The sequence below is a fragment of the Odocoileus virginianus genome, chromosome 16 (assembly GCF_023699985.2).
Source record: "Odocoileus virginianus isolate 20LAN1187 ecotype Illinois chromosome 16, Ovbor_1.2, whole genome shotgun sequence".
NCBI lineage: Eukaryota > Metazoa > Chordata > Mammalia > Artiodactyla > Cervidae > Odocoileus > Odocoileus virginianus.
In genome coordinates, this window is record NC_069689.1 from 974,678 (window position 1) to 986,439 (window position 11,762).

The 11,762-nt window shown below is 41.1% G+C and overlaps 1 protein-coding gene across 2 annotated transcripts; it reads right to left on the reverse strand.

Moving 5' to 3' along the window:
• Positions 1-614: 614 nt before the first annotated feature.
• Positions 615-10,891, reverse strand: COX5A (cytochrome c oxidase subunit 5A). Of its 2 annotated transcripts, none has more exons than XR_011491664.1 (5): positions 10,690-10,891; positions 5,862-5,978; positions 3,981-4,102; positions 2,491-2,655; positions 615-780 (listed from the first exon to the last, which is right to left on the reverse strand). XR_011491664.1 is itself a non-coding variant. In XM_070477569.1 (5 exons), exons 1-4 carry the CDS (start codon positions 10,793-10,795, stop codon positions 2,542-2,544), a joined length of 459 nt encoding a protein of 152 aa, XP_070333670.1. In that variant the 5' UTR covers positions 10,796-10,890; the 3' UTR covers positions 615-780; positions 2,533-2,541. The 2 variants fall into 2 exon arrangements, 1 of the variants encoding a protein (XP_070333670.1); XM_070477569.1 differs by having other exon boundaries at positions 2,533-2,655; positions 10,690-10,890.
• Positions 10,892-11,762: the final 871 nt, after the last annotated feature.

Sequence of the window (11,762 nt, forward strand, 5' to 3'; positions counted from 1 at the left end):
GGTCTGTACCCACAGACAGCCAACCCTCTAAGCCCAGAGTACTTGCTGGCCCTGTCAACAAGAAAATTCTACACTGGACTTCCCTGGTGGTTCAGTGGTTAAGAATCTACCTGCAGGGCAGGGGCCACAGGTTCGACCCCTGGTCTGGGACGACCCCACACTGTGTGGGGGCAGTTAAGCCCGTGCACCACAACCACTGAGCCAGCATGCTGCAACTACTAAGGCCTGAGCTCCTAAGGCCGGAGTGCCTAAGGCCTGAGCGCCCAAGGCTGGAGCACCTAACGCCGGAGCTCCTAAAGCCTGAGCTCCACAACAAGAGAAAAGCCTCTGCTTGCTGCAACTAGAGAAACCCCGCACACAGCAATGAAGGCCTTGCATACCCAAGTAAATAATTTTTTAAAAAATTCTATATAAAATTACTTAAAAAAAAATTCTAGCTAATTTACCAGCAAGTGCACCCAAATATGTGAATGTAGCTGACTCATGCTGGATGGTTTCCAGAGAACTGAAGCAGTTCTCTCAGCACATAATGTGGCAACCAAACAGTGAAACCAATGACCCTATAGTAGTTTTTCCCCCCCTTGCCTTTCAATGCAAACACATGAAATACCTAATTTCAGTTCAAACTCATTTCCCTTTTATTAAAGTCCAAGTTACATTACATGGTTTGGTACTCAACAAAGGAAAACTTGTTCGAATAAGGTAATATGTTATCATCAGTATTTCCAGGTGACTGTTTACAATCAAGTAGCATTATCAATAAGTCCTTGGGAAGCCCATCTGTAAAAGAAAACATGAAAAATTAGCTGGAAAATAAAGACAGAAATCTTACTAAAAATAACCTCTAGAGCAACAGCCCAAGGAACTCTCTGTGTAGTCTCTTCTGCTCTTTCTTAATCCTGCCTGAAATCAACACACCAGATACTAGCTGTTTGGCTTTTTTTTGTTGTTATCCACCTGGTAATTATTGAGGTAGTATTCTTTTCTAATCAGAAAAGTACTGGGGAGCTGCCCTCTTAAGAATTTTTAAGTAAAAGAAATACAGTGTTCCTACAGCTAGAAAATATCCTATATAACAAAGATCTTCTGGACTCCTTGGAATAATACTTGATAAATGAAAGCCTTTTCACATTTCACAAAGACTTGCTATCTGGCTTCAGGGAGGAAGAAGAGACGGTGGTGATACAGAGATGGACAAAGATAAAATTAAGACTCTTCTTTCAAAGCAAGCTGTAAAAAGAGATCTCAAAATTGAATTCAAAACCTCAGGCATTTTCTGCTCAGTTTGTGGTAGGAAAATTGAATGTAGGTATTCTTTGAGTTTAAGAATTTTAGAGTGTGAAATTAGGTGTTCACTAATGGTATCCTAACCATGCTCACTGGTTCTTTATCTTGTGAGGATCTGATATTAGCTCTTTAAATAATTTTGGGTCCACCTTTATTGAAACTTTTATAAGATAGCTTAGTCCCACCTTTTAAAAATAATCTTCTTCTTACTCTTAGGAAACAAACCTTCTGTTTAAGCCTCATTATTTACCTCTGAGAAGTAAGACTGTGGCCTTAGTAAATGCTTTAGTACTGCAATGCGTACAAAGGAGTGTGGCATAGTAAAAACTATGGACCCTGGAGCCAGACTGCCTTGGTTTAAATGTGGGTTCCTCTACTACTTGTATGACTTTGGACAAGGTGCCTTGTTTTCCTCATCAGTAAAATAGTAAAATGGGAATAAGTGTAATAATAGTAAGTACTTCACAGGACTGTTCATGAGGATTAAATGAGTTTATAAAGCACATAAAACAGTACCTCACACATAATAAGAGTTATATACACTATATGTGTTTGTTAAATAAAATAAACATAAAGAGTTATTACTTATGTATTTTTTTGTTTTACAAAGCATTTTCTGCATACTGCTCACTACCCGGCAATCTTGTGGCTGGTTTTATTACCTAGTCTGAATTTTCCACAAGGTATCAAGTTTGTATTATCAATGAATATTACCTATTATATTTCAACTTGGGCATACAAAAACAGAAGCACAAATTAATAAAACCCTGCTGTTAAAAATAAAGATGTATAAAAGCATGCATGATGAATACCTGGTATGTAGTAGATTACCTTAATTGAGGAGAGGTTAAAGAGCTGGAATTAGGAAAAAGGCACAGAGAGGGCTTCAACTCTATGTGAAACCTCTCATTTCTTGGGGGAGAGGGAGAAACTAAAGCAAATATGGCAAAAATAATACCTCAAAATTTGGGTATGGTTACATTTATTCCCTAGGCTATTCTTTACCCTTGAAATATTTTATATTATATAGATTTTAAAGTAAGGTTTTCTTAACTTGCCTTTACACCAATAAAAGAACAATTATAACAACCAGAAACAACAATTCTAGCTCTTTAATCATCACAGGTACTCTCTAAGCTCACAGCCTCTAACAAAGCCATGAAAAGGTCTTTCTCTGAGAATACTGTAATGCCACTTACTCACCCCTCCCTGGATCCTTTCTCTCCTTATTCAGGTATACCTTACCCATGGGGTTTACACTTTGTCGAGGCCCAGTTCCTCTGGAGTGGAGATTCCCAGTTCATTCAAAGTTGGTCTAAGTTCCTGGATGACATAGGGGTAGATTTCCTTATGAGGTCCTGCTTTGTCCTGATGGCAAAGAAAATACAATTAGCTCTGAAAAGCTGTCTCTATCAACAAAATGAAGCTGAAAATGCTTTCAGTCACATGCAGAGGCTAGCAGCAGAGAATACAAGTCACCTACTTTTAAGTTAACATATTCGTTCAAAAGAGAGAGCAACTTACATAGGCACTATTCAAGGTAGTCTGTTAAGACACCTGAAGACTAAGACTACTAAATCCAGGGAGAAAAAACATTTTAAAGCCTTGAGTTACTGGAAAAGAAGGTGGTGATGACAGAATTTTGTGATGGCAATTAAATGTGCCCAGCAGGCAACAGGAATAATTAAGTTAACACGAAAAAAGTTTCTTAATTTGCCTCAATTTGAGACCCTAACTGAATTAACTACTGGTGTTGAATGGATTGATAGCCCACAGAACCCTTAATTATCTTACCCATTTTAGATAAAGTATGGTCATACTTTCCCTCTTACAGACCTTGCATTTCTTTCCTATAGAATATAAAAGTCTTTTCGTGGAGAGCTACACATAGAGAATACTTATTTCCAAGGCAAGAGAGCTTTGAGGAATACTTAACATAATATACAATTATACCTATATTGTCACAACATTCTTCAGAGACAAATATTAGAAGGTCAAATAGACTAAGACAGTGTCAAGTTATTATATTATTCTTCTAACAAATTCTAGGTCTCCTTAAGTGTATTTTTTAAGTTATAAAATTCTTATTTAAAGTTCAATGCATTAAGTTGTTCATTATGGAAAAATTAAAAAACTATAATCAAATAAGAGGAAAGTATACATCTTTAGGCTTCCCTGGTGGCTCAGACGGTAAAGCGTCTGCTTACAATGCGGGAGACCCGGGTTCGACCCCTGGGTCGGGAAGATCCTCTGGAGAAGGAAATGGCAACCCACTCCACTATTCTTGCCTGGAGAATCCCATGGACGGATGGAGCCTGGTAGGCTACAGTCTGTGGGGTCACAAAGAGTCGGACACGACTTCACTTTCACTTTCCTCTGGGAAGTCCCATTTTAAGAAGCCACTGGCGACACTTAATTTCATATCACAAGCAGCACAAAGATAAACTGCAATTCTTAATTATTTCCTTAAGATAAATTCTCAAATGGGATTGCTGAAATCCTAATAAAATAAATTCCTGAATAAATTCTCCCAAGTACTCTCCAAAGAGAACATAACCACAAGGTACATTCCCTCTAACTATATAAAAACTAATTTCAGGTATTTTAACAAATTCACAAGTACAGAATATGCTAATACCTAAGCAATAGTCCACCTACTTCCAGAATAACTTTAGCATTGTTATTTCACTGACCTTAACAACCTCTAGGATGCGAACTGCACTAGCAAAATCATTTAAACGTCTGCATGCCCGCAAAGCAGCATCAATGATTTTGGGTTCTGGAACCAGGTCATAGCCAACAAGTGTGTTCATCCCTGTCAAATTAAAAAGAGGGGTCATATCAATCTGGAATATCCTCATTTAAGTGACAATTTAGTTATCTATATTTTTTTATTGAACCATAGACATGTGATCTTGTCTGATCGGCTATTCTTTTTTTTTTTTTGGCTCTACCATATGGCACGCAGAACTTCCCTTCCATGGATCAAACCTATGCCTCTTGCAGTGGAAGCGTGGAGTCTTAACCACTGGACCACCAAGTGTGTCCCTGGGCCTCTATTATTTCTAAAATGAGATAACTGGGAATTCCCTGGTGGTCCAATGGTTAGAACTTGGCATTTCCACTGCCAGGGCCTGGGTTTGATTCTTGATTGGAGAACAAAGGTCCTACAAGCCATGTAGTACAACCAAAAAAATAAAAACCTTGAAAGTGATCTTAAATGCAAACACTATTTTCAAAATTAGCTGGCTTCTTTTCGAACTCACATCTTTAACTCTTAGTACAATGTATGTACTTTGACTGCTTTAAAATAGATCTGACTGAAAAAATAATCTAAAAACAAACAGGGAAATGCTTAAGGAGAAAGTAATGAAGCCCAAATGAGGACTTTAAGGTGATATAGAGAACCATTAGTGCAGAGTCATAAACACTCAACCAGAAAATACTGGGCATGATTACTTTTGGCTCTGCACAAAATGACACATCATAAAATTTAAGATTCTCTTAATGGGAATGCAAAACTGTTCTTTTCATTACCTCTACTCAAGATTATCCAGTAAGAATTTCCCTAGTTGCAGCAAAATGGAGTCATTACATACCTCTGGAGAAATATGAAGGACTTACGTTTCTGGCTTTTATTAATTTTAAAATATTAATACAAAGGACACCAGTGACTGCAATGCTAGAATATAGTCAGAGAATGAATTCTTCATCTGAGATAAACCGCCTACACTTAAAATTATCTATCAGTCTACTAGCTTGGTTATAATTAATGCTACTTACTCATGTTAAATGCACATTTACAAATTTAGGATAAACAAGTTCTAGCTTACTCTGATAGGACACTTACTCAGGACAAGACAGATACATCATAACCAAGAATAAAAATAACAAAAATCCCAAACTATTACCAAGAGGGGAAGAAAACCAAATGACTACTTATATAAATTATCTATTTATTAAAAGCTACACAATTGCTAAATCTTGCTCACCTTGGCCTATCTCTATAGCAGGGATGATTCCCTCAGGAGACATTTCTGGTTGTCACAATGGGGGCTTTGTGGGGGTTTCAGCATCTAGTGGGTAGAAACCAAGCTGCTAAAGTTCCTACAATGCAAAGGACAGCCCCTGCAACCAAGAACTGTCTGGCCCAAAACATCAATCGTGCCTCCTTCAAAACCCTGCTTTACAGGAAACACTTTCTCTGGAAACTATAAACTTTCCTAATTGCAAGATGCATGACAATACCCAGTCTACATGATACATGTTTTCAAAATACAGCTGACCCTCAAACATGGGTTTGAACTCTATGTGTCCACTTATACACATATTTTTTTCATAAATACTACATGATCTGAATCCATATATGGAGAACCTTGGACACAGAACTGTGGATCAGGAGGGCCAACTGTAAAGTTGTATATGGATTTTCTATGTGCAAGTGGGCGTCAATGTCCTTAACCCCCAAGTTTTTCAAGGGTTAACTGTAGTTACTCTTAACAGAGTAGTGGAAGACTGCACAGCAGTTCATAATTCTGTATTAAAATAGACACATATGCCCGTGTTCCAATTACCTTTACGCAACTCCCAAGCATCAATATCTGGCTTATTGAAGTATGTCACCCAGCGAGCATCAAACTCCTCGTCTGTCTCATGTGACCCATGGGAGTAGCAGCGAAGTGACTGGACAGCTACAGGGGAGGAAGAACAGTAACTTCAATGTACAGAAGTAGGACTTGACTGGTTTTTTCCTTTTTTGGGTGTATCTTAAAATACATACAACACAAAGTCTACTATCTTAACCATTTCTAAATGTACAGTTCAGTGGTATTACATTCACTCAATGCCTTAGGTGTTGAATCAGCTATGCATGTCATGGTAGAAAAATTATTCACCAGGTCAAATGAAACAAATCTTATGTACTGATTTGAAAAACCATCTTAAAAAACTAAGCACAGAGGGACTTCCTTGGCGGTCCAGTGGTTAAGGCTCTGAGCTCCCAGTGCAGGGGGCCTGGGTTTGATTCCTGGTCAGGGAACTAGATCCCACATGCCTCAACTAAGAACCCGCATGTTGTAATGAAGATCCTGCATACTGCAACTAAGACCCAGCGCAGCCACACACACACAAAAATTATCAAGCACAGAAAAGTAAAACAAAAAGTACTACAGATGTATGTTTATGCTTTTCTCACTTATGCGTAATGCTGGTGTGTAACTGTTAACAGTGGTTATCTTTGGAAAGAGAAATTTTCTTTATACATTTTTATGATAAACAGCATTAATTCCTAATTTAAAATAATGTTCATTCTTGGGAATGCCCTGGTGGTCCAATGCTTTGTGCTTCAACTGCCCAGGGCCTGGGTTCAAGCCCTGACTGGGGAACTAAGATCCTTTCAGTTGCACGGCCAAGAAGTAAGTAAAATGATGTCCATTCTATGTTTTTTTGGCTGTGCCATGTGGCATGTGGGATCTTAGTTTCCAGATCAGGGAGGAACCTGTGCCCCCTTCAGTGGAATCACAGAGCCCTAACCACTGGACTGCCAGGGAATTCCCTCCATTCTAGTTATTAAGCAAATTTCTAACATATATTTTCATAATTTAAAAAGTCACCACAATGATAAGCACATGCACCATAAGTGAAGAATAGCCCTCACTCACACAACTAGAAAAAGACCACTAGAAGCAATGAAGACCTAGCGCAGCTAATGATTAAAAAAAAAAAGTTCACTTACACTCAAAGAAAAAAAATTTTATTAGATTTCTAAGAAGTGAGATTTTTAAACATAACACTATCAAGAAAACAGGACACCCTTAGCAGTCTGCTCCCAATCAATATACCCTTTTCAGTAACATATGAAAAGCCTTGCATTTTCAGTTTCTGCTTGTAACTGGACAGTGAATTGGGAGTTAAGAAATCTAAATTCCTTCTGAATAGCCTCTGAATGGGGTAGGAGGAATTTTTACCTTTGGGTTTTAGGAGGCAGTAGAGCCTAGTGGTCAGATACTTCTAGGCTCTTCACTCTCTTGTTGTTAATTAACTCAGGTTTTATATTCCTTATCTGTAAAATGCAGATACCACTACCTTAGCAGAGTATGATAATTAAAAATGAAAGCCACGTTAATGTTTTGTCTAGGGCTTAGTAACCTTGTAGGTATGTACTCAATGTTTTTTAAATTAATCCTTATCTAGAAGTGTCTTAATTGATCTATTTATAGAAATCATAATTCACAGAAATAAAACATTCTTCAAATTGCACCTCTAATTGTAAGAGCTTGGTATTAATTTCTAGTTATTTTAAAGGCTTAACATATCAAAAGGGAGAAGGCAATAGCACCCCACTCCAGATCTCTTGCCTGGAAAATCCCATGAACGGAGGAGCCTGGTGGGCTGCAGTCCATGGGGTCGCTAAGAGTCAGACACGACTGAGCAACTTCACTTTCACTTTTCACTTTCATGCAGTGGAGAAGGAAATGGCAACCCACTCCAGTGTTCTTGCCTGGAGAATCCCAGGGATGGGGGAGCCTGGTGGGCTGCTGTCTATGGGGTCGCACAGAGTCGGACACAACTGAAGCGACTTAGCAGCAGCAGCAGCAACATATCAAAAACAACCTTTCAGCCCACCATCACCCCAAATTTGTAAACCATCTTTTTCAAAAACTACAGTTATCCTTAGCTGAATAAAGTGCAAGTAGATAAATGAAGTATAAACTGTTAAGCAGTTCCTTATCAAGTTAAATATACACCTACCAAACACAGTAATTCCACTTCTAAGTATTTACTCAAGAAAAATGAAGTATATAATTCTCTCCCTAGAGGCAACTATTAAGTGTACCTTCCCAATCATCCAGTAAATTGTTTCGTGATAACGAATTTCTTTTGCTCACTGCTGGGCATGGATTTCACTAGATGACTGTGGTTTTGTTTTCTAAGTGTGAAAAAGATGATCAACAAATGCAAATCCTAGTCAGGGAGATCAATGGATCACCTTCAATGATTTGTTTACCTTCCTTCTGAGAGTCCCAAATTACAAACTGGTATTAAAAAACAAAGACAGTGCCTGAGACAGCTATTTAGAAAACCAAGCAAGCACTGGGAACATACACAGATCCCAGGTTGAGGAAAATGCACTCTCCCAATGGTTTACATTATATTCCTTATTCCAGTCATAGGTAAAGCAGGATCTATTCTTCTAGTTACGGACATGTTTAACATTCTGATTTTTAGGTAAATTATATCCCTCACACCACCTCTATGTACAGCATTTCCACCTAGTTTTAGGCTTATATGATAAACTATTTGGAAAACAATTACTTGGTGTTTTTATATAAAGGTTCCAGAGTAGAAAAAGGGAAGCATCTGTAAAAAAAACTGAGACATTTCTAGGGCTACAATCTAAAAATCTATTTCTAATACTGCTTTTTGGCATTCTGTTAAGCAAGTTTTTTTTTTTTAAAGCAAACATATTTAGAAAAATTAAGTGGCTCATTAATTCCCTTCAGTAACTAAACAGCTCTGACAAAGCTCAAAGAACAGGCATTTTGGTGGTGGTGATTCTAAGGCATAATGGAAAGAACTGACTAATGTAAAGGGTACATAAACAAGCTCAAAGACAGCTATACGGAAGTACAAGGTTTAGGGGCCCAAAGGCTGGAAATCTATAAATGTGGGAGTGGTGCAGAAAAGGTTGGAAGGTAATAAAAAATGCTACTTAAATTTAGCCCTCCACCAAGAAAGAGAAAGTAGAAACTCCCCACCTTTTCATAGCCTATCAGGGTAAGGAATAGGGGTGAGGACTCTTAACTCTTAAGGGTTGGCTGGAGAATCTAGCAATTTTTCAAAATATTTAATTATCTAATTCAGTAGTTATTGGAAAACAATTCTGTTACAAGGTGGAGGTAGGTGGAGGCTCAAAGTGGGACAAAATAGGAAGTTTGGGTTGCTACTTATTTACAGCAAACTTGAAGCTCCCCAGGTTAACCCCTCCAGAGCTCTTTCATTAGACCTTGGATAGCCTCATCCAAGAATCTTAAGCCTTTCTGACTTTTAATTGCATGAAATTTCTTCAGTCTCATAATGATAATAAACCTCACCTTTAATATGCAAAAATGAAAGGCACTGTAAAAATAAAGCAAATATGTTTCAAGCATTTGTACCAGGAAAGGTGCTGAGAGTTGACATTATCTCATTTAAACCTCACAACTATTAAACAGTATCCCAATTTTAGACTTAGGCAACTGAGTCTTAGGGTTTAACTAACATGTCCAAGGTCACACAGCTAGAAAGTAGTTGACATGAATGTAACCATGACTGCCTCCTTGCGGCAAATATTTAGGTTTATGGGACAACACCTAAAACAAAGTTTTTTGTATATGAATTATGCTTAAGAGGGCAACTAGAATGATTAGGAGATAAATCACTTTGTCTAACCTTAGCAAGAGTTTGAGTTCGTACGCTTAAATATTCCTGCTTAGGGGCCAAATTTCATAATGTAGCATATACCACCATCATGGGCCAAAATCAAAGTGCAGTTAAAATAATTAAAAGTGCTAGACACATAGTCTCCAGGAACAGACATAACCGGAAGGCAGAACAAGAGACAGGAATCAGCAGAACATCTTATACTCCGCAATCAGGCTTCTAACCGGAAGCAAAAACATAAAGCTTCCCCATACTTGCAGGACCCCCTATTTCTGGGTTTGTGATATCCAATTTTCGAAATAAGAGTCTTATCATAAGATCTATCAACTCAGTCCCTCTTCCAGGCCTCAGGAAATAACTACACACGTCGATCTATCGTAAAAGTGAAAGAATTAGAACGTGGCACTGCAGTCTCTAAAAATACCAGAGTGGTGGTGAAGTGACCACAAAACGCTAAACGAGATAGGTCTGATGAAAAGACTATAACTGTCGCACACGGAAGTATAACGTGTTCTTGGAAGACGCTAGAGGCGGCGGGGCCGGGGACCCCGGAGGGATCACCCCCGCCCCTACCCTGAGCTCAATGTCACCTTCGCCGAAGCGCTGCAGGCCGGCGGTGGCCACTCCTAGTCAGGTGGCCGCAGGGTCAGCGCCGGGGCACGGTCACGGCCTGGGGACCGAAGGGGTCCGGTGGGCGCGGGAGGTGCGCTGCGCCCCCTCCTTGGCGCCCACAGCAGGTCCACATTTGATCGGTCGGCGGTGCCCGCACCAGGAAGTCGCGTCGAGGGGGGCCCCGGGGGCGCGCCCTCGAGTCCTCCACAACTCGAGGCGACGGCGAGAACGGCCAGTGGTCACCAGGTTCGGCCGCCGGCCCGCAAGGCGGGAGCTAGGCCTCTGGGAGAGCCTGCCATCGCGTGGCGGCGGGGGCCCAGGTCACCGCAAGGACACGCGGGCGCGGACAGCGGCAGGCGGGAGCCTTACCGGCGGCGGGACAGGGGGCCGGAGTTGGGTGCAGGAGGCTTCGAGGGCTGGCCCGGGCGACTGCGGCTGCAGCTACAGAGCAGCGGCGGACAGCGGCGCCTAGCATGACGGCGATGGCGGCGCACAGGTTAAGGCTGAAGAGAAGCCGGGTGTGAGCCCACGACCGCTCGGGAGCTCGTGGGGGCCGGACTCACGCACCGACGCACGGTGGGCGGAGCATGAGGGCCCGCCCACTGCGGCGCTCGCGCCTTGGCGGAAAGAGGACCTCACGCAGCCACCGGCGGGCTACGGCGGCGCGCTGAGGACAAACTATTTCGGCGCCGCTTCCCCACGGTTCTCTGGTCCCTTGAACTGCAGCGGCCATTGTGGAGCAAGGAATAGAAGGAAGGGGAAGAGCCGTCAGTAGACAGTAGCGCGGTTCAGATCCGGCTCGGGAGACGACTCCTGCACCTCAACATGCGAAAATAACAATACAAATTATAATTTTAAAAATACCTTCTTTGCTCTTTCCTTCCCAGGTTTGAGCCTAAAATAAGAGAGTGGGACGGAACGACTGCCTTCGTATAAAGGACCTTGTTAGTAACTATTCTTATACCAGAAACCCTCTAGCATTCGGAGTCCAATCACTTGACTTTACAGAGAACAAATGGGCTCTGAAATTAGATTGCTTGCCTGCAATCGAGGCTCTTTTCACTGAATTCCCAGTTCCAGCACTCACCTGGACATTTCTGGTGACATACCCTCCCTCCTCCAATCCCTACAGGAGGGGGGTTGTTTAAGTAACAAGATTTTTTTGAGGAGGGGGTTCTTTTCGTCTTAGGTGTGACACGTGGGGTCTTCCGTTTTCTCATGCAGGATCTTTTGGTGGCTGGGGAGAGGACGTTCTAGTGGCACTCCAGTCTCTAGGGTTCGTGGGTTCAGTAGTTGTGGCCGCTAGGGACTTAGTTGCTCTATAGCATGTGGTATCTTAGCTCCCCAACCAAGGATTGAACCCGCATCTTCTGCAAGGCGGATTCTTAACCACTGGGCCATCAGGGAAGTCCCCAGTGCCAAGACATTTAACATCTAATTTG